At 38.8% G+C, this 27707-nt stretch overlaps 1 protein-coding gene and 1 long non-coding RNA gene across 4 annotated transcripts in view; one reads left to right on the plus strand and one right to left on the minus strand.

Moving 5' to 3' along the window:
- Positions 1-27378, plus strand: part of ACOT12 (acyl-CoA thioesterase 12) — a 66634-nt gene extending 39256 nt beyond the window's left edge. For all 3 annotated transcript variants that reach the window (XM_082621258.1, XM_082621259.1, XM_082621260.1), the window contains 8 exons: positions 858-1008; positions 1515-1570; positions 1856-1919; positions 2588-2671; positions 20515-20648; positions 22396-22524; positions 23897-24023; positions 24287-27378. In XM_082621258.1, the coding sequence (XP_082477384.1) occupies positions 858-1008; positions 1515-1570; positions 1856-1919; positions 2588-2671; positions 20515-20648; positions 22396-22524; positions 23897-24023; positions 24287-24436 (895 nt within the window). In that variant the 3' untranslated portion in view covers positions 24437-27378. The remainder of the gene's footprint in view (positions 1-857; positions 1009-1514; positions 1571-1855; positions 1920-2587; positions 2672-20514; positions 20649-22395; positions 22525-23896; positions 24024-24286) is intronic.
- On the minus strand, positions 1-27490 carry LOC309804130. The gene is made up of 5 exons (XR_014294082.1): positions 27372-27490; positions 24296-24381; positions 19523-19736; positions 16041-16386; positions 1-952 (listed from the first exon to the last, which is right to left on the minus strand). It is a non-coding gene; the product is annotated as an uncharacterized lncRNA (long non-coding RNA).
- Between the last annotated feature and the right edge of the window lie 217 nt (positions 27491-27707).

The raw sequence follows: 27707 nt of genomic DNA on the forward strand, positions 1-27707 counted from the left end.
AAGCATGTCTGGTGCTCTTAGGCTGCTATAAATGAATTCAAACTTGCACATAAGCAATATTTTTTGTTTTATTTCAATCTGGAAGTAAGTATAGTGACTACTTTAAAAAAATCAAGTTCCTTCTAATTTTTTTAAACTTCACTTAATCTTCGAAATCCAGAGACACACATTTTAACTCTCTGTTCCACTTCAGGCCTCCTTACACTATTATGATAAGTTGGTTTTTGTCTCATAATAAGTGTGACTGTATGTCCTACTTGATCCAGGATGGTCTTGGTTTGCACCTGTCATAATTATTAATTCTTCCTTTCACTCTCAAAAGGGTCCCAGTGACTGTGTGGTCAACCACTTCATAATGGACCCGTCATTTATCACCATGAAGTCCAAACCACTTCCCAGTTATTTTTATTATTCTTGATACACAAAGAAAAGATTTAATTTAGTATTTTTTTCTTTTTAAATGTAAAAAAGAACATCTGTGTTTCCTAACCAGTTTCAGTGTTCGATGCTTTTAAATCACAGGACTATTGTTTTTAGGAGAGAAAACTTGACTTTGGCACAATTTAACCACCCCCTCCCCCATTACCAAAATATGTTCATGAAGTTATATAGAGTTCCACTGGCCTTTTTACCACTTGAAAGTGGGAAAGTAAAGCAGAAATGCTCCCAGGAGCTTGTACATCAGATCAATCGACCTGATGAAATGGATGTTAACAGTTGCATAGATTAGCAGATGACAATGAAACAACCCAGGGTCCTCATTCTCTTCCTTCCCTGGAGGAGGTGGTGGGGCAGTGGGCAGAGTAGGCCTGGCATGCTCAGGTTCTCTGCCCACTGCCCTTGTCGCCCGTCTGCAGTGTCGAAGTGGGAGTGCGCGTGGAGGCCTTTGACTGCCAGGAGTGGTCTGGGGGCCAGGGCCGTCATATCAACAGTGCGTTTCTCATTTATAATGCTGTCGATGATAAGGAAGAACTGATCACATTTCCCAGAATCAAACCGATGTCAAAGGTCAGTTATTAGCATGTGTGGTTCAGTAAGCAGACCACTTATTCTGGGGAAGCTGTGCGTACAGAGCTCCACACAGAATCTTCTCCTGAATTGGCAACAACCTCCATGTCTATTCCCCTTTGGTTTTCTTTCTTTTCTGCATCACAAAGTAAAATGGTCTTTTTCTTCTTTTTCCAAATCACTCTAGTCATTTCTTTAAATGGTGAAGTCCCTGAAGACCTCACATCTACTCAGCCACATGCTGCTGTTGGAAGCATATCGTCTTCCGTGTCTCACTTCTGACTCTCTTCTCCCACTTTACACCCAGTTCTCTATGCTGCTCTACACTCACTGGAATTAAGTCTTTCAGAATAAGCTGCCTTACTGCCAACTCTGACCTGAAGATAGTTCACGTAGAGACTCCTTGTTCCAATTAGCCTTTTCAACTGACTTAGGAGAGAGAAACTTAAGGATTGTAGCACTAAAATATTAGAAATTTATTGATTTTACTTTGTTTTTTATTTAAGGATGATTTTAGACGGTATCGTGGAGCTCTTGCACGCAAGAGAATTCGCCTAGGCAGGTAAGGGACTTAGGTGTAAGGATTTTATGGAATCTTCTCTCATCTGACAAATTACATAGCAAAGAGCCCTCTCTGTGTCTCTATTCCTACATAATGTAAAAAGAGAAGGTCTGATGCTTTTTGACTGTGGAGACTACTGTGATGGAAATTGTTCTTTCTGATTGTTCCACCAGTAAAAGCAGCTTTTTAAAACTGCTGATTTCAGTTCAAGAAACTGTCATAGTTATTGCTGTGTGCTAAATACAGGGAAGAAAACTGTTATTTAATATTTTAATTTTTTTCCAGAAAATACATTATTTCCCACAAAGGAGAGGTTCCACTTTGCATACACTGGGATACTGGCAACCAGGTGATTTTTATGATCTGAAGTTCTTCATGTAAAATCACTTCATTACAAAAATGGAAATCCCCTCATTTAACTGACTCACGTTGTGCCTAAACAGGTTAGATGAAAAGGTGAATTATAGCAACCAGTCATCTCAAAATGAAACAAAACCAAGCTATCAGTAACTAGTTATCAGCCAGCTGCTTCACTGCCTTGTTTGAATTATATGTATAGTTCCTGAGTTACAGACTCTGGATGCTCTGCCATCAAACAAGCAACATAGGACATTGAGGATCTGGTGTTTCATCATAGCTTGTGTTGAATGACATGCCCACTGGCTTGCATTTTTATAACACAATAGCAAAGTATTAGTCATTTTAATGTTTTTGACCATAAAATGTAAAGGGAAATCCAAGTTTACTTATTACCCATTGATTACAAGTCATACTGAAGGGTGTTCTTATCTTTGTTTAGGATGCTAATTAAAATGATACTAATCTGCTAAGCATATATGACTCACATTACCTCTCTGAATTCTGCATTAAGAGTTTGAGACAGAAATTATGTTCCTGTAACTTAGTTCTAACCTCAACATCATCACTTTGGCTCTAACAGTGCCCACTTTCTAAGCAGAAAATATTTGATCACATATCTGCACTGAACTCACAGCATTTCAAATATTTGTGTTTTAGGTATCCTTGAGTAATGGCAATGTGGAGGCTCTCAAAAGCCTGGCGGCCAAAAGTGGTTGGGAGGTTACCAGTGCTGTGGAAAAGGTAGGAGGCATCCAGGTATACACACAACCCACTGCCCATCACAAATGAAAGTTGTCATGGTAGTGGTTGTTCTGCTACTTCTAATGCTGCTTTTAAGAAGGAAAAAATGGAGATCAAGATGGCAGAGTACAAGGACACTGAGCTCACCTCCCACTACGAACACATCAAAAACACATCTACATGTGGAGCAATTCACACTGAAAACCAACTGGAGAGTGGCAGAAAGACTCTTATACAACAAACAAGGCTGTAGAGAAAGATCCACATGGAGTCAGGTAGGAGGGGAAGAGAAGCAATCAGGTCAGGACCTGCATCCCTAGGAGTGGACACCTCAGCCCTGGGGTCTGATACTGGGAGAAGGAGTCCCCTTAGCTTGTTCAAAAACCAGTGGGACTAACAGGAGGGCTATAAGAAACCTAGACTCTTCTCTTAAAGAGCATACACATGCTTCCTTACTCCTGGGAACCAGGCAAAGGAAGCAGATTGAAACTTCCCAGGGCTCTGGCTGGTTTCTTGCAACGACCCCAGTGCATACCCTGGCCCATGCCAAGCATCCACTCCAGCCCCTCTAGCTCCACTGCAGCTCCCCACTAGGGTGAAGGTTGCCACTGCTGAGGAGGTTGTACAGCTGGCAGAAATGGAGCCAGCTCAGACCAGGCACTGCATCTGAACAGGGCAAGGGTGGCCATTACTGGTGCTCATGAAGGCGGTGGATCACGAGCTCTGACTGGTGTGCCAAGACTGCCTAGCTCATATCCCTGCCTACACCGGGTACCCACTCTGGGCCTTCTTGCTCCGGCACTTCTCCCCTCTGTGGTGATGATGCCACTGCTGGAATAGGGGAGAGTGCACACTTAGATGGAACAGAACTAGCTTGGACCCAACCCTCAGGGCTTCTGCGCCAGCACCTTGGGACCCCCTCACTCCCCCAGTAGGGCAGTAATGGCCACTAAGCATAGGAGAAGCCCTAGCTCACAGCTAGCTCTGGCTTTAGCCCCTCCATATCCAGCCCCCCCTCCCACCAAGGTGATAGCTGCCAGCACACCCTGGGGGAAGATGTGACTCATGCTCACATCAGATCCAGCTCTCCCACCAAAACCACTGGGCAGATATGGACTGCATATGGACGTTCCCACACAAGGATACCCTTCAAGACCAGGATAAGTAACTGTTTCACCTAATTTCATAGAGACAGAGAAAGTTAAGCAAAATGAGAAAACAGAGGGATTTGTTTTAAATGAAAGAACAAAAAAACCTGACAAAACAACTAATGAAACAGAGATAAAGAACTTACCAGATAAAGAACTCAAAGCATTAGCAATAAGAAATGCTAACTAAACTAGGGAAAAGAATAGATGAACACAGTGAGAATTTTAACAAGGAACTAGAAAATATTTTTAAAAAGAACAAGCAGGGATAAATTAGGAGTCAGGGATTAACATATACACACTACTATATATAAAAGAGATAATCAACAAGGACCTACTGTATAGCACAGGGAACTCTACTCAGTATTCTGAAATAACCTATATGGGAAAAGAATCTGAAAAAGAATGGATATATGTATATATATAACTGAATCACTTTACTGTATACCTGAAACTAACACAACATTGTTAATCAACTATACTCCAATTAAAAAAAAAAAAAGAACCAGTCAGAGCTGAAGAATACAATATCGGAAATGAAAAACACACTAGAAGGATTTAAAAGCAGACTAGGTAATAAAGAACACATAAGTAACATGGAAGATAGAATAATGGAAATCACCCAATCAGAACAGCAAAAAGAAAAATAAATTTAAAAAAATAAAACCAGTTTAAGGGACCTCTGGGACAACATCAAGCATACTAACATTCACATTATAGGGGTCCCAGAAGGAGAAGAGAGAAAGTGGTCAAAAATGTATTTGGAAAAGTTATGATTGAAAACTTCCTGAACCTGAAAGAGGAAACAGATATTGAAGTACAGGAAGCACAGAGAGACCCAAACACGATGAACCTGGAGACCCACATCAAGACATATCATAATTAAAATGGCAAAAGTTAAAGAAAAAGAGAGAATTCTAAAGACAGCAAGAGGAAAAACAGAGACACATATAAGGAAACCCCCCACTCCCCAGTAGGCTATCAGCTGATTTTTCTGCAGAAACTTTACAAGAAAGAAGGGAGTGGCATAAAATATTTAAAGTGGTGAAAGGGAAAAACCTACAACCTAGGATACTCTACCCAGCAAGATTATCATCTAGAATTGAAGGAAAGATACAGAACTTCTCAGACAAGCAAAAAATAAAGGAGTTCATCAGTACTAAACCAACCCTAAAATAAATGTTAAAGAGTCTTCCCTAAGTGGAAAAGAAAAGGCTACAACAAGAAGTAAAAAGTCATAGGAAAGGAAAAACCCCACTAGTAAAGGCTGTGGATCAACCATTTAAATAAGCTAGTGTAAATATTAAAAGACAAAAACTATAAATAAAATAAAACTACAATAAACAGTTAAGGGATAAACATCCAAAACATAAAATGTGAGGGAGGAGAGAAAAAAATGTAGATCTTTTAGAATGTGTTTGAACTTAAAGGACTATCAGTTTGAAACAAGCAGATAGTTACATGACAACATATATGAACACCATGGTAACCCCAAATCAGAAACTTAAATAGATGCAAAAAAACAAAAAGAAAGGTACTCAAGCATACTACTAAAGAAAATAATCAAACCACAAGGGAAGAAACAAACAAACAAAAAGAAATAAATAAGAAGAACTACCCAAAAAACTGGAAAACAGTAATAAGATGGCAATAATATCAATAATTATTTTAAATGTCAATGGGCTAAATGCCCCAATCAAAAGACACAGGGTGGTTGATAGATAAAAAACAAGACCCTTTTATATGCTGCCTACAAGAGACTGACTTCAGAGCTAAACACACACACTGACCAAAAATGAGGGAATGGAAAAAGATTTTATACAAACAGAAACAGCAAGAAGGCAGGGGTAGCAATAATCATATCAGACAAAATAGACTTTAAAACAAAGTCTATAACAAAAGACAAAGAAGGGCATTATATAATGATAAAGGGGAGGAAGACAAGATAGTGGAGTAGAAGGACTTGAGCTCACCTCCTCTCATGAAAACACCAAAATAACAACTGCTGAACAACCATCGATAAAAAAGATTGGAACCTACCAAAAAAGATATTCTACATCCAAAGACAAAGTAGCCACAATGAGATGGTAGTAGGGGTGCATTTGCAATACAATCAAAATCCATGCTCACCAGATAGGCAACCCACAAACTGAAAAATAATTATATCGCAGAGGTTCTGCCACAGGAGTGAGAGTTCTGAGCCCCATGTCAGGCTCCCCAGTCTGGGGGTCTGGCATTGGGAGAAGGAGCCCCCAGAGCATTTAGCTTTGAAGGCCAGTGGGCTTGACTGCAAGAATGCCACAGGACTGGGGGAAACAGAAACTCAACTCTTGGAGGGCACACACAAGATCTCATGTGCACCGGGACATAGGGAAAAAGCAGTGACTTCATAGGAGCCTGGGCCAGACCTACCTGCTGGACTTTGAGGGTCTCCTGGGGAGGCAGGAGGTGGCTGTGGCTTACTGTGGGGACAAAGACACTGGTGGCAGAGGTACCAGGAAATATTCATAGGAGTGAGTTCTCCTGGAGGACTCCATTTTGACACCAAGACCTAGCCCCACCCAACAGCCTGTAGGCTGCCAAGTCTTCCTGAGCCCACAGCCACCTCTAAACACACCCCTTGACATGGCCCTGCCCACCAGAAGGACAAGATCCAGCTCCACCCACCAGTGGGCAGGTACCAGTCCCTCCCACCAGAAAGCCTCCACAAACCTCTTAGACCAACCTCACCCACCAGGGGGCAGAAACCAGAAGCAAGAGGAGCTACAATCCTGAAACCTGCAGAACGGAGACTGCAAACACAGAAAGTTAAACAAAATGAGATGGCAGAGGAATATGTTCCAGACAAAAGAACAAGATAAAAACTCCAGAAGAACAATTAAGTGAAGTGGAGATAGGCAATCCACCTGAAAAAGAATTCAGGGTAATGATAGTAAAGATGATCCATAATCTCAGAAAAAGAATGGAGGCATAGACTGAGAAGATATAAGAAATGTTTAACAAAGTGCTAGAAGACATAAAGAACAAACAGACTTGAACAATAAAATAACTGAAATGAAAAATACACTAGAAGGAATCAATAGCAGAATAAATAAGGCAGAAAAATGGATAAGTGAGCTGGAAGACAGAATGGTAGAAATCACTGCTGTGAATAAAGAATAAAAAATGAAAAGAAAGGAGGACAGTCTAAGAGACTTCTGGGACAACATTAAATGCACCAACATTCACATTATAGGGGTCCCAGAAGCAGAAGAGAGAGAGAAAGGGCCTGAGGAAATATTTGAAGGATAATAGCTGAAAACTTCTCTAACAAGGGAAAGGAAACAGTCACCCAAGTCCAGGAAGCACAGAGAGTCCCATACAGGATAAACCCAAGGAGGAACATGCTGAGACACATATTAATCAAATTGACAAAAATTAAAGGCAAAGAGAAAATATTAAAAGCAACAAATAACATACAAGAGAATCCCCATAAGGTTATCAGCTGATTTTTCAGCACACAGTCTGCAGGCCAGAAGGGAGTGGCACGATATACTTAAAGTGATGAAAGGGAAAAACCTACAACCAAGAATACTCTACCCTGCAAGGCTCTCCTTCAGATTCGACAGAGAAATCAAAAGTTTTACAGACAAGCAGAAGGTAAGAGAATTCAGCAGCACCAAACCAGCTGTACAATAAAAGCTAAAGGAACTTCTCTAGACAGAAAAGAAAAGGCCACAACTAGAAAATTACAAATGGGAAAGCTCACCAGTAAAAGCAAACATACAGTAAAGGTAGGAAATCATCCATACACAAATATGATATCAAAACCAGCAATCATGAGAAGAGGACAATATAAATGCAGGATACTGGAAATGCATTTGAAATTAAGAGACTATGAACTTAAAACAATCTTGTATATATATAGACTGCAATATCAAAACCTCACAGTAACTGCAAACCAAAAATCTACAACAGATATACACACAAAAAAGAAAAAGAATCCAAACACAACACTGAAGATAAGTCCTCAAATCACCGGAGAAGAAAACAAAAGAGGAAAGGAAGAAAAAAGACCTACAAAAACAAATCCAAAACAAGTAACAAAATGGCAATAAGAACATACATACCGGTAATTACCATAGATGTAAATGTATTAAATGCTCAAACCAAAAGACACAGACTGGCTGAATGCATACAAAAACAACACTGGTATATATGCTGTCTATAAGAGACCCACTTCAGATCTAGGGACACATACAGAATGAAAGTGAGGGGATGGAAAAAGGTATTCCATGCAAATGGAAATCAAAAGAAAGCTGGAATAGCAATACTCATATCAGAAAAAAATAGACTTTAAAATAAAGACTGTGACAAGATACAAAGAAGAACACTACATAATGATCAAGGTATCGATCCAAGAAGAAGATATAACAATTGTAAATATATATGCACCCAACATAGGAGCACCTCAACATGGCAAATGCTAACAGCCATAAAAGGAGAAATTGACAGTAACACAATAATGGTGAGGGAGTTTAACACCCCACTTTCATCAGTGGACAGATCATCCAGACAAAAAAATCAATAAGGAAATACAGGCTTAAATGACACATTAGACCAGATGAACTTAACTGATATTTAGAGAGCATTCTTCCCACAAAAAAAGAAAATGACAGGCCAATATCGCTGATGAACACAGACGCAAAAATTCTCAATAAAACACTAGCAAACCAAATCCAACAATACATTAAAAGAATCATACACCATGATCAAGTGGGATTTATCCCAGGGATGCAAGGATTTTTCAATATCCACAAATCAATCAGTGTGATACACTACATCAACAAATTGAAGAATAAAAACCATAGGATGATATCAGTAGATGCAGAAAAAGCTTTTGACAAAATTCAACACCCATATATGATAAAAACTCTCCAGAAAGTGGGCATAGAGGGAACCTACCTCAACATACTAAAGGCCATATATGACAAACCTACAGCTAACACCATGCTTAACAGTGAAAAGCTGAGAGCATTTCCTCTCAAGACAAGGATGTCCACTCGTGCCACTTTTATTCAACATAGTTTTCAAAGTCCTAGCCATGGCAATCAGAGAAGAAAAAGAAATAAAAGGAATCCAAATTGGAAAAGAAGTATAACTGTCACTCTTTGAAGAAGACATGATACTATACATAGAAAATCCTAAAGATGCTATCAGAAAACTACTAGAGCTCATCAATGAATTCGGTCAAGTGGCAGGATAGAAAATTAATACACAGAAATCTGTTGCATTTCTATACATGAACAAGATCAGAAAGATAAATTAAGTAAAGAATCCCATTTATCAACACATCAAAAGGAATAAAATGCCTAGGAATAAACCCACCTAAGGAGGCAAAAGACCTGTACTCCAAAATCTATAATATACTGATGAAAGAAATTGAAGATGACACAAACAGATAGAAAGATATACCATGTTCTTGGATTGGAAGTATCAATATTGTTCAACTATACTACCCAAGGCAGCCTATAGATTCAATGCAATCCCTATCAAATTACCAATGGCATCTTTTACATAACTAGAACAAAAAATCTTAAAATTTGTATGGGAACACAAAAGACCCTGAATAGCCAAAGCAACCTTGAGAAAGAAAAATGGAGCTGGAGGAATCAGGCTCCCTGACTTCAGACTATACTATAAAGCTACAGTAATCAAAACAGTATGATACTGGCACAAAAACAGAAATATAGATCAGTGGAACAGGATACAAGGCCCAGAAATAAACCCACGCACCTATGGTCAATTAATCTATGACAAAGAAGGCAAGAATATATTGGGTTGGCCAAAAAGTTCATTCAGGTTTTTCTGTAAGATGTTATGGAAAAAACCAAATGAACATTTTGGCCAATCCAATATAATGGAGAAGAGACAGTCTCTTCAACAACTGTTGCTGGGAAACTGGACAGCTACATGTAAAAGAATGAAATTAGAACATTCTCTAACACCATGCACAAAAATAAACTCAAACGGATTAAAGACCTAAATGTAAGACCGGATACTATAAAACTCTTAGAGGAAAACGTAGGCAGAACACTCTTTGACATAAATCGCAGCAATATCTTTTTGGATCTATCTCCTATAGTAATGAAAAGAAAAAGAAAAAAATGGGACCTAATTAAACTTAAAAGCTTTTGCACAGCAAAGGAAACCATAAACAAAATGAAAAGAAAATACACAGAATGAGAGAAAACATTTGCAAATGATGCGACCAACAAGGGATTAATCTACAAAATATACAAACAGCTCATGCAGTTCAATATCAAAAAAAAAAACAACCCAATCAAAAAATGGGCAGAAGACCTAAACAGACATTTCTCTAGAAAAGACATACAAATGGCCAAAAATAACATGAAAAGATTCTCAACATTGCTAATTATTAGAGAAATGCAAATCAAAAAAAAAAAAAACAATGAGGTGGGCTTCCCTGGTGGCGCAGTGGTTGAGAGTCCGCCTGCTGATGCAGGGCACATGGGTTCGTGCCCCAGTCCGGGAAGATCCCACATGCCATGGAGTGGCTGGGCCCATGAGCCATGGCCGGTGAGCCTGCGCATCCGGGAGAGGCCACAACAGTGAGAGGCCCATGTACCGCAAAAAAAAAATAAATAATAATGAGGTATCACCTCACACCAGTGAGAATGTCCATCATCAAAAAGTCTACAAACAATAAATGCTGGAGAGGGTGTGGACAAAAGGGAACCCTGCTACACTGTTGGTGGGAATGTAAACTGGTACAGCCACTATGGAGAACAGTATAGAGGTTCCTTAAAAAACTAAAAATAGAGCTACCATATGACCCAGCAATCTCACTCCTGGGCAGGTATCTGGCAAAAACCATACTTCAAAAAGATACATGCACCCCAACATTTGCCGCAGCACTATTTACAGTAGCCAAGACATGGAAGCAACCTAAATGTCCATCAACAGAGAAATGGATAGAAAATGTGGTACATATATAAAATGGAATATTACTCAGCTGTAAAAAAGAACAAAATAATGCCATTTGCAGCAACATGGATGGACCTAGATATTGTCATACTGAGTGAAGTAAGTCAGAAAGAGAAAGACAAATACCATATGATATCACTTATATATATATAAAAAATGATACAAATGGACTTATTTACGAACAGATACAGACTCAGAGACTTAGAAAACAAACTCATGGTTACCAGGGGATAAGTGGGGGAGGGATAAATTAGGAGATTGGGATTGACATATACACACTACTATATATAAAATAGATAGCTAATAAGGACCTACTGTATAGCATAGGGAACTCTACTCAGTACTCCATAATAACCTATATGGGAAAAGAATCTGAAAAAGAATAGATATATGTATGTATATATATATATATATATATATGTATAACTGAATCACTTTGCTGTAAACCTGAAACTAACACAACATTGTAAATCAACTATACTCCAATATAAAATAAAAATTTTTTAAATGATAAAAGGATAAATACAAGAAGACATTACACACATTAACATATGCACCCAATACTGAAGCACCTAAATATATAAAGCAAATACTAACAGACATAAAAGGAGAAATAGACATTAAAACAATAATAGAAGGGGACTTTAACACCACACTTACATCAATGGACAGAACATCCAGACAGAAAATCAATAAGAGAACAGTGCTCTTAAATGATACAATAGACCACTTGGACTTAATAGAAATCTAGAGGACATTCCATCCCCAAACAGCAGAATACCCATTCTTTTCAAGTGCACATGGAACATTCTTCAGGATAGATCATGTGCTAGGCCACAAAACAAGTCTCAACAAATTTAAGAGGCTAAAAATCATATCAAGCATTTTTTTCAGATCACGACACCATGAAACTAGGAATCAATTACAGGAAGAGAAGAGGGAAAAACACAAACACGCGGAGACTAAACAACATGTTACTAACAAACAAAGGGTCAATGAAGAAATCCAAGAGGAAATCAGAAAATACCTCAAGACAAATGAAAATGTAAACACAACCTTCCAAAATCTGTGGGATGCAGCAGAAGCTGTTCTACAAGAGTAGTTCATAGTGATACAAGCTTACCTCAAGAAAAATCTCAAATAAACAACCTATCCTACCATCTGAAGGATTTAGAAAAAGAAGAACAAAGCTTGAAGTCAGCAGAAAGAAGGAAATAATAAAGAAGGAAAATAAATAAATAATAATAAAGAAAATAACATACAAACTAAAAAAACAATAGAAAATATCAATGAAACCAAGAGCTGGTTTTTTGAAAAGATAAACAAAATTGATAAGCCTTTAGCCAGGCTCATCAAGAAAAAAAGAGGGAGGACTCAAATAAACAAAATAAGAAATTAAAGAGAAGAAGGGACTTCCCTGGTGGAGCAGTGGATAAGACTCTGTGCTTCCAGTGCAGGGGGCCTGGGTTCGATCCCTGGTCTGGGAACTAGATCCCCCACGCATGCTGCAACTAAGAGTTTGCATGCCACAACAAAGGAGCCCATGTGCCACAACTAAGACCAGGTGCAACCAAATAAATAAATAAATATTTTTTAAAACAAGAAATTAAAGAGGAGAAATTACAACAGATATCACAGAGACACAAAAAAATCATAAGAAAATATCATGACAGTTATATGCCAACAAATTGGACAGCCTAGAAGAAATGCATAAATTTCTAGAAACACACAATCATCCAAGGCTGAATCAGGAAGAAATAGACATTCTGAACAAACAGTGAAATTGAATTAGTAATCAAAATAATTCCAGCAAACAAAAGTCCAGGACTGGACTGCTTCACAGGGGGATTCTACCAAACATATAATGAAGAGATAATACCTAGCATTCTCAAACTATTCCAAAAAACTGAAGAGGAGGGAACACTCCCAAATTCATTCTATGAGGCCACCATTACCCTGATACCAAAACCAGACAAAGACACTACAAAAAAGAAAATTACAGGCCAATATTTCTGATCAATATAGATGCAAAAATCCTCAACAAAATATTAGCAAGCTGAATCCAACAATATATAAAAAGGCTCATACATCATGATCAAGTGAGATTCATTCCAGGGATGCAAGAATGGTTTAGTATTCGCAAATTAGTCAATGTGATATACCACATTAACAAAAGGAAGGATAAAAATTATATGATCATCTCAATAAATGCAGAAAAAGCATTTGACAAAATTCAACATCCATTCATGATAATAACTCTCATCCAAATTGGCATAGAGGGAACATATCTCAATATAGTAAAGACCACATATGATAAAATCACAGCTAATATCATACTCAGCTAATATCATACTCAATAGTGAAAAGCTGAATGCTTTTCCTCTAAAATCAGCAATAAGATACCCTTTCTATTTAACATAGTATTGGAAGTTCTAGCCACAGCAATCAGACAAGAAAAAGAAATAAAAGACATCCAAATTGGAGGGGAAGAAGTAAAAGTGTCACTATTTTCAGACAACATGATACTATATAAAGAAAACCCTAATAAAGTCTCCAACAGAAAAACTATTAGAATAAATGAATTAAGGAAAAGTTGCAGGATACAAGACTAATATACAAAAATCTGTTGCTTTTCTGTACAGTAATAATGAACTATCAGAAAGAAAAAACAAGAAAACAATCATTAAAGTCACATAAAAAAGAATAAAATACCCAGGAATAAACTTAACCAAGGAGGTGAAAAATACATTCTCTGAAAACTATAAAACACTGATGAAGGAAATTGAAAATGACAGAAAGAAATGGAAAGATATTCCATGTTCATGGATTGGAAGAATTAACATTGTTAAAATGACCATACTACCAAAGCAATCTATAGATTTAATACAAACTCCACCAAAACACTCATGACATTTTTCACAGAACTAGAACAAATAATCCTAAAATGTATATGGAACCACAAAAGACCCCGAATAGCCAAAACAATCTTGAGAAAAAAAGAGCAAAGCTGGAGGTATCACACTCCCTGGCTTCAGAGTGTATTACAAAGCTACATTAATAAAAACAGTATGGTACTGGCACAAAAACAGACACATACAACAATGAGACAAAGTATAGAGCCCCCAAATAAACCTACGTACTTATGGTCAATTAATTTATGACAAGAGGGCAAAAATATACAATTGGGAAAGTCTCTTCAATAAGTGATGCTGGGAAAACTGGGCAGCTACATGTAAAAGAATGAGATTAGAACATTTTCTCACACCATATACAAAAATAAACTCAAAATAGATTAAAGACTTAAGACTGGAAACCATAAAACTCCTAGCAGAAAACAGAGATGAAAAACTCTTTGACATAAATCATAGCAATATTTTTTTGGATCTGTCTCCTAAGGCAAAGGAAACAGAAGCAAAAAAAAAAATCCAAATGGGACCTAATTAAATTTAAAAGCTTTTGCACAGCAAGGGAAACCATCAACAAAATGAAGAAACAACCTGCTGAATGGAAGAAAATATTTGCAAATGACATGACGAATAAGAGGCCATTTAAACAGCTCATACAACTCATACATATAAACAACTCATACATATAAACAGCTCATACAACTCAATATCAAAAATAAATAAACAACCCGATTAAAAAATGGGCAGAAGACCTGAATAGATATTTTTCCAAAGACATACAGATGGCTAACAGGCACATGAAAAGATGCTCAACAGTCCTAATCATCAGAGAAATACAAATTAAAACCACAATGAGTTATCACCTTACACCTGTCAGAATGGCTATCAACAAAAAGACCACAAATAACAAATACTGGTGAAGAAGTGGAGAAAAGGGAACCTTAGTACACTGTTTGTGGGAATGTAGACTGGTACAGCCACTTGGAAAACAGTATGGATGTACCTCAAAAAACTAAAAATAGAACAACCATATGATTCAGCAATTCTACTACTGGGTATATATCTAATGTATAAATATAGATATGTACATCTATATAGATTCATATATAGTCACATATATATTCATATATATAGGAGTATAAGCTATTAAGATATTAAATCACTATCTTATACACCTGAAACTAATATAATATTATAAATAAACTGTATTTCAATTTTTTTAAAGGTAAAAAAATTGGGGGGGGGAATTTTTTTAAGAGTCAAGTATCTTGGGCCTCCCTGGTGGCGCAGTGGTTGAGAGTCCGCCTGCCGATGCAGGGGATATGGGTTCGTGCCCCGGTCTGGGAGGATCCCATATGCCGCGGAGCGGCTGGGCCCGTGAGCCATGGCCGCTGAGCCTGTGCGTCCGGAGCCTGTGCTCCGCAACAGGAGAGGCCACAACAGTGAGAGGCCCGCGTACAGCAAAAAAAAAAAAAAAAAAAGAGTCAAGTATCTTTCCAGCCCTGTCTCTACTCCTCCACACTGGCTGATCTAGGGTCCTTCAAATCGCCCTACACATTCCTACCTCTGAGCTTAGTTCTCATGTTCCACCTCTCTCTCCTTCTCCTCTCTATCTACCCCAGTCCTACCTGCTCTTCATGACCCAGGACAAATGCTGAAGGAACTTATCCCTCTAGGACTGAAGGAACTTATCCCTCTAGGAACTCCTTTAACAATTACTTCTTTATGATTAACCTGTCAATTAATTATGCATTATCTCATGACATTTCTCCCACAGCTACGTTGAGTTAGTATTTGTCTTACATAGTAATTTAACTTTTTACACATGGTCTTTTTCCCTAACTAGATTATAAACGTCTTAAGAAAGAAGCCTTGTCTTGACATCTTTCTTCTCAGCACCTTTTACAATGTTTTGCATGTCATCAAATTTAAATTAATATATATATATATATATATCATTTGGATTTTAGTTTTATCTAATTTCAAAGGTATATCAGGAGACCCTTTGAGGCTGATGTCCACACTAAACAGATTATAAGCTCTTTAAGGACCATTTTGTTCATGACTATAGTCCCAGAACACAGCACTGACTAGCATTCAGGAGATGCTCAATAATGCTGACATTTTCTCTATGCTCACATTTCAGTGTGTACTGTTTTTCATCATCAATGAAACAGTAGCCTCTAAAATATGATTACCATATTTCTGGTATGGTATGGTATATTACCATATGTTCTGGTTTTCCTGGGACAGTCCTGGTTTTCCCATCATAAGTATTAACAGTGCCTAACTGTTCCACTTTGGATAATAAGTTATATGGTCACTTACCCTGAAATCAAAGCAAATTCAGATACTTCATTTATTGTTTTCAGCTCTGACTTTGACCTCCTCTGCATGTTTTGGCTTTGGTTGTTTGCTTTTATTATGTCTTGGTGCTCACTTCTGAATCCTTTCAGGGTCTTCCTTACCTTCTTTGAATCCAGTTAGGTTTCCATCTGTGTTTGGTTCAGTGATGCAGAAATACAGGTTTAACATAACTAAGTTACTTGCTTCTCTTTATCCCTCATAAAAGCTGCTTCAAGACTGTTTTCTTTTACTAATATGAAATCTGTTTCTTGCATCATTGCTGGCATCCGACCATTCATGAGCAGCGTAGCAAAGGGCAAACTCATGTCTGGAATAAAGGACGAGAACATATTTAGTGAAGTCATTAAAATTTCAATTCTTAAAGAGTTTGGTGCCAGAAACCAATCTAAACAAATAAACGTATATTTGCTAGTGTCTAAGGAGAGCCATCAAATAATTAATTCTTAAGTTTTGTACAGATACTTATTAGAGAACAGTGTATAATTAAACATTCTTATGTTATCTCTGTTGAATTTGAAGCCCTCCTTTTTTTTTAGATTGTATTTATAATAAAAATCTAATGTTTTCTTTCTGAGTTATCCCCCTCTTCTCTCCCACTTTTTAAAGCTTTTATGTGTTTTTTGTTTGTTTGTTTGTTTGTTTTTAACGGTACGTGGGACTCTCACTGTTGTGGCCTCTCCCCTTGCGGAGCACAGGCTCCGGATGCAAAGGCTCAGCGGCCACGGCTCACAGGCCCAGCCGCTCCACGGCATGTGGGATCTTCCCGGACTGGGGCACGAACCCGTGCCCCCTGCATCGGCAGGCAGACTCTCAACCACTGTGCCACCAGGGAAGCTCTATGTGGTTTTTTATAACCACATTCATTATTATATGCTTTTAATTTTAAAATACAGCTCACATTTTTTTCTGTCACCTTTTAGCTGAATAAATTCTTACAACAAAACAGTCTGTTAAGAATTATACTTACTTTGGGTTATAAAAATCTATACTTATTTTGATATAAATTTTGATAGATGGCAAAATTCTAAAATTTCTAGTATTTGTAATGAAATTGGGCAGTACTTACTGTTTTAACCCATATTTCATTTTCAATATATAGTGTTGGAATTAATAATACCAGTAATACAAGGAGCAAAAGATGAACCCCCATCTTAAAGGAGCTTATAGTCTATTTTGAAAGCATCACATATATACATATCATAGCTGAAGGATAATTTTTTTATTATTTATTTATTTTTTTTGCGATACGCAGGCCTCTCACTGCTGTGGCCTCTCCTGCTGCGGAGCACAGGCTCCGGACGCACAGGCTCAGCGGCCATGGCTCACGGGCCCAGTCGCTCCGCGGCATGTGGGATCTTCTCAGACTGGGGCACGAACCCATGTCCCCTGCATGGCAGGCGGACTCTCAACCACTGCGCCACCTGGGAAGCCCTGAAGGATAATTTTAAGGTAGTTTATAAACAAGTGAGAGATTGTAGTATTTAAACCACAAATGTCAGCTCTTAGGCAATTCAAAGTCAAGGAAGACAGTTGTTTAGAGGCAACTTTGGAGAGGAGTTGATTCTTTCCTCCTTGAAGATAGTGTAAGGGTAAATTGCTGGAGGGGTAAAGGGTGCTTTCTAGGCAGTGAGTAGCTTTGAGCCAAACCTTCCTGGTTGGAATTGGCATGGGTAAGAGACTGGCCTGACAGGAGTAGCTTTTTATTTAGGGAGTAGCTGAGAGCGTACTGGAAGACAGAATGGCAAGGATCATGTGAAAACCTTCACACAGGACAAAACCCACAGGAAACAGACCAAAGAAGAGCTATTCTCATTGAAGCTGGGGCTGGTCCCAGAGCTCCACCTGATCATGTCTCCTCCCCTTAGCTCAGGGGGTAACCTACCTCCAAGGACTCTACCCCTCTCCCCATGACTCTGTAAAAACCAGTTTTGTCCTCCTTTCCACAATATAGGCTCAATAACATATTTGTCAACAGATAGTATAAAATTCTAAAACTTTGAGTTATTTCCTCTTGTGCTATTTGTATAAGATCCAAACCCATTAAACAGAATCTTATTAGAATGAAAAAATATATTAGTAAAATGTTAACAAGCTCCAGCAGATTTTGGGCCTACTATAAGCTTCATTTCATAGACTAAAATTCTCCAGGCACCAAATGATAAAACATTTGAGATGATAAATGGAATTTAACCTGTATTCTTCCAAGCATGAAAGGGAACTCGTTTTCTTGGAGAATTTTTACACTAAGCCAAAGTTGGCTTTCCTAAAATAGTACGGTTTAAAGAGAACCAACATCAACCGCTGCCTTTCCTTGTCTGCTTTGTCTGCATCAATGTCATTAACTCTGATTGTCTGCTACTTTTAACTCTGGGGAAAGGATCAAAATATCATCCACTCATCCAATACTGTACTTGGCACTGGATAAGTCAAGTGAGTTTTATAAGGGTAGAATTTAATGATGGCTACTTAGTGTGAAGTTTGTTTTGGCTCCAGGATAGGAAGTAGCAGCATGTATCTGTAACTTGGGGAGCAGCTTCCTGGAAAAAGTGCTGTGATAGTTTCCTAGGGCTGCCATAAGAGTACCACAAACTGGGTGCCTTGCAGTTTTGGAAGCTGGAAGTCTGAGATCAAGGTGTTGGCAGTGTTGGTTCCTTCTGAGGGAGTGAGCGAGAATCTATTCCAGGTCTTTCCCCTAACTTCTGGTGCTTTGCTGGCCATCTTTGGCATTCCTTGGATTGTAGATGCACCACCTAACCTCTGCCTTCACCTTCATATGGGACTCTCCCAGTGTGTGTGCGTGTATGTGTATGTTTACGTGTCCACATTGCCCCTTTTTATGAGAACACCAGTCATATTGGGTTAGGGGCCCATTCTACTGCAGTATAACCTCATCTTAACTTATTACACCTGCAATGACCCTATTTCCAAATAAGGTCACATTCTGAGCTACTGGGGGTTAGGACTTTAATATATGAATTGGGGGAGGGGGGGACACAATTCAACCCTTAAAAAATGCTCAGTCCAGTGTTACATCCTACTCCACCCTGGTTCCACCAAGGTTGACCATGGTTGCCCCATGGCCAGAATCTGACTGAGGTGGTGGAATTCACTCTGGCCCCCTGCCCTTGCCTCCTCTGAGACTGCAGAGCCCCAACAGGCTGGCTAAGAGACACATGGACACCAGGCTTTGATAAGGTGACTTCCCTCTGGATTTACACCAATGAACCTGCTTCGACTTCTGCTGTACGGGGGGCAAAGGTAGGCATGTCTATGCTGGGGTGAGTCTCAGTCACCAACTACAGCTGCATTCATGGTTTTCTTTCTCTTTGATAAGTGCCCACAGCCTACCTCATGTCCTCCTTTGCAGGCTCAATTTAAAGACAGGCTTCGCACTGAGGTCAATTAGAGAGGTAAAATAGCATAAGCAAATAGTCACTTCTTACCTTTCTAAGCTGCTTTTAGTCAGTTTCTCATTTCTTCATTCTCTTCCTAAAGATATTTATGTTTAAATAAAGGTTTTCTCCCTCACAGCCTGATTTTTCCATCTGCTTGATTCCTGCAGTGAAATCTTAACCCTATGTTTGTTTCTCTTCTCACAGCTTGTTGCCATGGGAATGATTATAAGATGGCAAATTTCAACACTGTCTTCAAAGCACCCTGAAAGAGATGGAGAAAATGGGCAGAATAGAAATATGCTCTTAGCTGAACACATATCTCTGATTACTGGTCAAAGCACAGTAGAAGGAAAGTTCAGAGTAACAAGGGATACATGAATGTTTAAGTACACATCAAATGGATCCCCACGACAAGCCTCCTCTTATCTAAGGAATAATAAGCAATAGAAACCCAGAAATTGGCCGCCTTGAAAGATGAGCTCTTGTGATTCACAAATGAAAGAATGCTTTGTGCTGAAGAAACGCTTCAGCGGCCCTGTTGAGAGGCTGAGTTGGCTCTAGAGGCGTTGACTTACTCCCTGGGCTCCCTCAGCCCACGTGAAGGCATGCCTGACATCCTGAGAAAGTACGTTAGGCTGCAGCCTTGGCTCCAAGGTCTTAGGGGGAAATGAAGCACTGCCTTGTCCAGCAGTCTGGTTATAATTTCTGCTGTCCCTGGATAGAGGCAGGGAAATACCACAAAGAGATAAAGAAAGAAAGGCTTATGTTCTTAATTTTTCATGAGAAAAACTATTGCACAATAATAACCCACCCTCAAGTCACATATTGTTTAGATGACACAGGGGCATAGCATCCTGGTCTGCTCTCTAGACATCCAAGTATTTAAAGTGAACTTGCCATCATTTGGCTTCATTATTACCCAGGTGCCAAGATGCCTTAGCTAGTGCAATCAGCCTATGATTACGTATATATGCTTGTGGATTTAATGTAAAAACACCTATTTTTCTTTTGTAATTTTTTTTCTTGTTATTTTCTTTTAGATAAAAATATATACTCTGGAAGAGCACAATATTTTATCTGTTTGTGTTGAAAAGCATGTGGAAAGACCAGCACACTTGGCTTATCATCTCTTGTCTGACTTTACCAAGCGGCCTTTGTGGGACCCCCATTACATGTAAGAATAAATTTTAAATATTTTCTTATTCAACCCTGACATCATGTAAAAGATGACCTCTACATTGCAGTGTATCTCCACTGCCCAATGTATGACCTATTGTTTTATTAAACAGTATTTGCTAAAGCTTGCTCTGCATGGAAAACTGCATCAGGTGCTACTGAGAGACACAAAAATTATTATACTCTATTTTTCATCTATATTGAGTTGACATGCTTTACCCACATCTATTGTACTCCTATCAATAACTCTTCAAAGTTGATATTATTCCTATTTAACAAGAGAGAGATCCCAAGACTTGCCAGCATTACACAGGCAGTAAAGCAATGGAAACTGAATTGGAACCCAGGTCTGTCAGGCTCTGAATTCCACACTCTTGTACTTTAATACACAGTCTCATTGCTCTTGAGGAAGTGATTATCAAATAGTCCCTCCAACTTCCCACTCTTGATCTTTATTTGGTAGTCCCTCTTTTTCTGTGAAGCAGCACTCCCTGGTGAGAAGCTGGGAGAAGCAGCTGTGTGAGTACATTCCTTCCTGCTCTCCATGTCTGATCAGGGCCGGCTCCTGTCAGCCTACATCTCTTCTGTTACTCCTTGTCTCCCACATCCCTAATCCAATCTTCTCCACTCTCCCTCCTTCCTTGGAATGCAGAGCTGGGCATCTTGTCAACTGCACTGTTAGGGTAACACCCCCTTCTCCAAGGAGTCCAAGCTCCTGGGCTGCAGGGCTCAGGCCTCATGGACACCTTGCTTGAAGGAAAGGATTGGTAAGATTATACCCATTATATTCAGCATTACCATTTACTTCCTAATTTGGACGAATTAGAGTTTCATCTTTTAAATGTCCAAATCTCACTGTGATTAACAGCATGTAATAGACAATTTAACACCACTAAGGTGAAACATCTCTGGGCTCATGTGTTACATTTGCATAGATGCCAGAATGATACATCCTGGTTAATGTTACCATAATAAACATTCGGAGAGAAGAGGAAACACTTGATGATTTTCTTGCATCGATCTTTGTAGATACTCTATAAGTACAAAGATTTTAGCAAGAATAATGCCTAAACTTGCTGCTCTTTTCAAATGTTTCTCCCACTATTTTCTATGTCACTTGACATTCTAGCCTAATTGAACTTGAATGAATGAATGAGTGAATTCTAATTCCACTTATTTTTTTGGTGCATCTATCATGATTCAGGTACTGTGCCAGGTGTTTTCACTTGATCCTCACAATAACCCCATAGGTACTATTATCTACATTTTATAGATGAAAAAACAGTGACTTGCCTAACATAACATAGCTACTAAGCAATCTGAGACTCAAAGGCAAGTTGCTTGATTCCAAGCTTAGTGTTCTTTCCCAATATACCATATTCCTTTACCTCAGAGTCATTGGATTGTCCATATAATTCACTAGTCTTCAAAATATTATTACTTGATCCTAGAGGAAAATAATTTTGTGGAAAAAAGAAAAGTGCCTTTCTCTGCAGTGTTGAGGGCAGTGACCTTAGAGTCAGATGGCCAGCATTCTTTTCATCACATGCAGAATTATTCCTTCTGGCCAAACAACTCTAAAAATGGACTTTAAGAAATGATGCTGGCTTTGGGGGGATGGTTATGTGAGCAGAAGGGTGAATATGGACACCAATAATGAAGTTATGCAAACAAACAAAAGAAAGGAATGCCTATTCTACCAGGTAGAAAAATGCAGACTTTCTGTTACTGTTCTATTTACATAGGTCCTGTGAAGTCATAGACTGGGTAAGTGAAGATGATCAGATATATTATATCACTTGTCCTGTGGTGAATGATGACAAACCCAAAGACTTGGTAGTACTTGTTTCACGAAGAAGGCCTCTCAAAGATGGGTGAGTATATGTAATTCAAGTGTTATAGCAATGTCTTATAGTACAGAGTAGAAAGAAAAAGTTGATATGAAAACAAGGAAGTCAATGGAATAAGCATTTCTGGTCTTGAATGATGTTCATGTGAATTTTTTCTAGATGAGGCTATAGTTATCATTAAAAAACAAAGAACCAGAAAGAAACAATTATCTATTAAGTGCCAGCCATGTGCAAAACATCTGTAAGACTCGTAAAGCAGTTCCCTTTCCTTTTGCTCTATGCAGATGTAAAATGGATATTTAGCAAACCTTCAAAATATTCCGTTATTGTAAAAATGCAGTGAAAGCCAAATAAAATACCAGGAATTGGTTTTGGTTCAGAATTTACAAAGACTCAACTGTACTAGACACCCAAAATGGCTGGCTGTCAATTAGAGTATCTGTTCATGGCTTCTCCATGGGCATTGAACTTCTCAGAGAATAGTGTCTAGGTTCTAAGGGGAAGGGTCTCAAGAGCAGGTATTCAAAGGGACAAGAAGTGGAAGCTGCCAGGGCAGTTATGGTCTACCCCTGGAACTAGCCAGCATTATTTCTGATGTCAAAGCTGGCCTATAGAGATAATCCCTCCCGTGTGGGATTAATGCACATGGATGTTCAGTGTAGTATCATTTACTATGGCAAAAGATATTAGAAATAAACTGAAGCTCCATCTTATTAATTATGGTAGAACCATACTACAGAGTACTATACCAGCATTAAAAAGGATGAAGTAATCACAAAGGCATTGATACAGAAACACCTCCAAAGTTCTACCGTTAGGTGAAAAATCAAATTACAGACCAACATTTGTAAAATGATTATATTTATGTAAAAATCTACATACGTTCATTTGCTTACATAAATGTTATATATTTATAAAAAGACCTGGAGGATCACAATATAACGTGGTCATCTCTAGGATAAGTATGTATTGTGCTTATGGTGGACTGAAGGATGACTTCTATTTTCTAATGTATAGGGCTCTCTATTGTTTGAAGTTTCTTTAAAACAATGGTATTATTTTTTCATTAAAAAAAGAAGAGACTGAAATTACAACCCATTAGGGCACCAAAAAAAAAAAAAACAAACAGTTTGGAGGTTGACTGCAGCTTTGTGGAGTTACACAAAGTATATGTAATTCTTAGACAGAAAACACCTATGGCCCTTATTATTATTTGCTATACTTGAATGTATCCATAGAGAATGTTTTCCTATGTATACCACTCATATAAAAGATCTGGGTGTCTATAGTTTTACTTCTACTATATAAACAAGTTGCATTAACTGTAGGAATTTATTTTCTAACAACTATTCTTTGTTTCTCTCAAGAACTTTGAAAATGTTCTTTTATCTTTTAGTCACACTTACACGGTGGCAGTGAGGTCAGTTATTCTGCCATCAGTTCCACCTTCTCCACAGTACGTCAGAAGTGAAATCATAAGTGCCGGATTTCTCATCCGTGCTATTGACAGCAGTTCATGTACCGTAAGTTTGATGAAACATCTGCAGATTAATTTGTTCCTACAGATACAGAGGAACATTTTACCTGGATTTACTAATTAACTGTAATTCTGCAATGTGTGTCCACCCACACCCACCAGGGAATCCTAAGGTCATCCTTTCAGATCCATTCCCAAAAGATTAGGGTCATAGCCTCCCCTACACCAATAAGGTTGAGATCCCTGCTTGAAAAAGCTCCAAGTCAATAAGAAATTAAAATATTGTTTTGTTTTGTTTTTTTTAAACAGGTATCTTACTTTAACCAGATTTCTGCTAGCATCCTTCCTTACTTTGCTGGAAATCTTGGTGGCTGGTCAAAATCCATTGAAGAGACAGCAGCCTCCTGTATACAATTCATAGAGAACACTACTGATGATGGGTTGATAAGCATATTTTAAATGATAAACTTTAAATTATCTGTCATTTTATTTTCCACTTTCAATTTCAAGCACCCTTAGCTCTGACACTTGACAAGCTTCTGGGCCACAAATAATTTAATATCAGTCTAAGCAAAATGCAGTTATGAAGAGGTTAGAAAACAAAATGCATCCCAAGTCCAATACCAGTGATTTGGGTTAACATTAAAAGAGATTTAAAACTCTGTTTTAGATCACCCGTGGCTTTGCTCCCTTCCAGGGGCACAGGCAATGGAAAATTTCCCACATGCAATATTGTGTGCTCTGTAAAATGGTGGAAGTTAGGTTAAAATAATCAAAACATTTTTAGGCTACATGTTCTGTTTCAAAGTTTACAAAATTTTATAAAATCAGAAATGATAAGTTGGCTAGTTGATTAATAGTATGGGGTTGTTCCATGTACAGCAGGTATCTGTATGTCAGGAGAATCTGACATGATGTATTACATGTTTTAGAGCTTTAAATTAGGAAGACATTAAAACATAATGGAACCCAATCAATTTTAGTAATAGGAACTACTTTCCTAGTGTCATTTAACATATATCAAGTTAGCTGACCAATTTAGTATCTATTGCTCTATCTACACTCACAAAGTACCTGCAAAATGTGATATTGTAGAGAAAGCATTAACTGAGCTCTACTTTCATAATCATTACATTAGAACTTTATTCCCTAGACTTTTTAAAAATTTTTATTTATTTTATTTTTGGCTGTGTTGGGTCTTTGTTGCTGCGCATGGGCTTTCTCTAGTTGCGGCGAGCAGGTGCTACTCTTCATTGCAGTACACAGGCATCTCACTGTGGTGGCTTCTCTTGTTGTGAAGCACGGGATCTAGGGTGCGCGGGCCTCAGTAGTTGTGGTACGTGGGCTCAGTAGTTGTGGTGCACGGGCTTAGTTGCTCCGCGGCACGTGGGATCTTCCCGGACCAGGGATCAAACCCGTGTCCCCTGCATTGGCAGGCGGATTCTTAACCACTGCACCACCAAGGAAGCCCCCCTAGGTTTTAACATTTATTATTTTATGCTGTCTGTGATTTGTCTTAACTCATAAGACAAACCAGCATACGTCAAGTTAGCCTCCTCTACAGGACAACTTCTAAAAGTTAAAGGACTTCTCCGTTAAGAGTTTAAAGCACTTAAGAGATTAGTTACATCCTGCTTTAGTTTGTCAAATCTTTACTTCTGTCCAAATTTGGTTGTAATTATTTTTATTAATCTGTGCCAGCAGGTTTTCATTTATATGAACTGTGGACTGTGCCCCAATTTTATGAATTAACGTTTATATACAATAAGAAGAGTGGATATGTCGATTAAAAAATGCTTATACATTACATTCCAAAAGTAGATTTTTGAGAATATTTTTAGATTTTAAAAAGGTGAAAAAAAGGAGCAGTAAAGAGGGTTACAGTGCACTAGAGTTTTGTACGCTAAAATTCCAGCCCTCTCCTACAATTGAAACACTTCTAACTTCTGTCTCTCCTACACCTCTGAATTTTTTTTTTTTGAAACTTTTTCCTGAACAGTAACAGAAACATTGTGAGGTTGAAGGAATAGAGTAACTTTGGCTGGATCACTTTTAGAAGTAAAGCTGTTGCCCACTCTAACTTGTAACACAGGCATAGTCAAGCACTGTCCAATATGGTAGGCACTAGCCACATGTGACCATTTAAATTAATCAAACTTAAATAAAATTTAAACATCAGCCACACTAGCCCCACTTCAATATTATCAGTCACATGCGGTCATCATGGCCTATATTGAAGTGCTCACTTTCAGACTACTGAACTAAAGAGACTTTAAAAGGGCATGACACTGGAAAGGATAGCAATGCATTCAGGCTCTACATAAGGGCATCTCAAAAAGTTTAAAATCTATTGCCTCAAACCATGACACAACTGACTAGAGCATTCCTATTGCAAAATTCAACAACAGCCCTTAGGTTTACATTTCCTTTTTTTTTCTTTTTTATAAATTTATTTTATTTATTTATTTTTGGCTGCGTTGGGTCTTCATTGCTGCACGTGGGCTTTTCTCTAGTTGCAGAGAGCAGGGGCTACTCTTCGTTGCGGTGCACAGGCTTCTCATTGCAGTGGCTTCTTTTGCGGAACACGCACTCTAGGCGCAGGGGCTTCAGTGGTTGTGGCTTGTGGGCTCTAGAGCGCACGCTCAGTAGTTGTGGTGCACGACTCTTTTGTTCCACAGCATGTGGCATCTTCCTGGACCAGGGATGGAACCCATGTCCCCTGCATTGGCAGGCGGATTCTTAACCACTGCACCACCAGGGAACCCCTAATTTCCTTTTTTTTTTTTTTTTTTTTTTTGCGGTACGTGGGCCTCTCACTGTTGTGGCCTCTCCCGTTGCGGAGCACAGGCTCCGGACGTGCAGGCTCAGCTGCCATGGCGCACGGGCCCAGCCGCTCTGCGGCATGTGGGATCTTCCCGGACCGGGGCACGAACCCGTGTCCCCTGCATCGGCAGGCGGGACCCTCAACCACTGCGCCACCAGGGAAGCCCTACATTTCCTTTTTTAATGGAAATGTATTTGATTGCTCTTTCACTCATTCAATAAATATTTATTAAGAAACTACTTTGTGTTAGACACTTTCAGGCACTGTGGGTTCAGCAAGGAACAGAAGCATACTGATAACATCATAATAAAATATTGATAAATAAATAGAATATTTAGGAGATAAGTGTTAAATGGAAAAATAAAGCAGGGTAAAGGATGTGAGTGCTGGGGAGGTGTTGGAGGTAGTTGTTCATATTTTAAATAGGGTGGTCACTTGCCAGAAGCAGCAGGAAAATGCTTCTGCTGCTTCTGGGCTCCCCTCCCCAGGGCTAGGAGGCCAGCGCTATGGCTCAGTGCAGAGCCCGGGGTCCCTCAGCCCCGCTGACTTTGCAGACCACCCCCTCCTTACCTCTGCCACCCACACTCCAGCTGGGCCAGGGCTGGAGGGGCCTTATGAGGAGTTCCAGGAGTTGCCCTCGTGCCTGGGAATGCAGGCATGTGGACCAGGGGTCAGAAGTGTGAAGCTTCACATCTACTCCTTAAGGCCACTGCAAGTTAAAGACGTAAAATTTAATAACATTTTTCTGGCCATGAAACATGACTTTTGTTAAACAACAAGAAGGTGTGGGGGGGAGTTCACACTGAAAGATAGTAAATATTCTATGTAGCAATATATACATCCAGGATTTGGGCTTTTGGTTATTGATGGCCTGGTGGATAGGGTGGTCAGAGTAGGCCCCATTGA

This window comes from Mesoplodon mirus (genome assembly GCF_964341445.2).
Source record: "Mesoplodon mirus genome assembly, chromosome: 5".
Classification (NCBI taxonomy): domain Eukaryota; kingdom Metazoa; phylum Chordata; class Mammalia; order Artiodactyla; family Ziphiidae; genus Mesoplodon; species Mesoplodon mirus.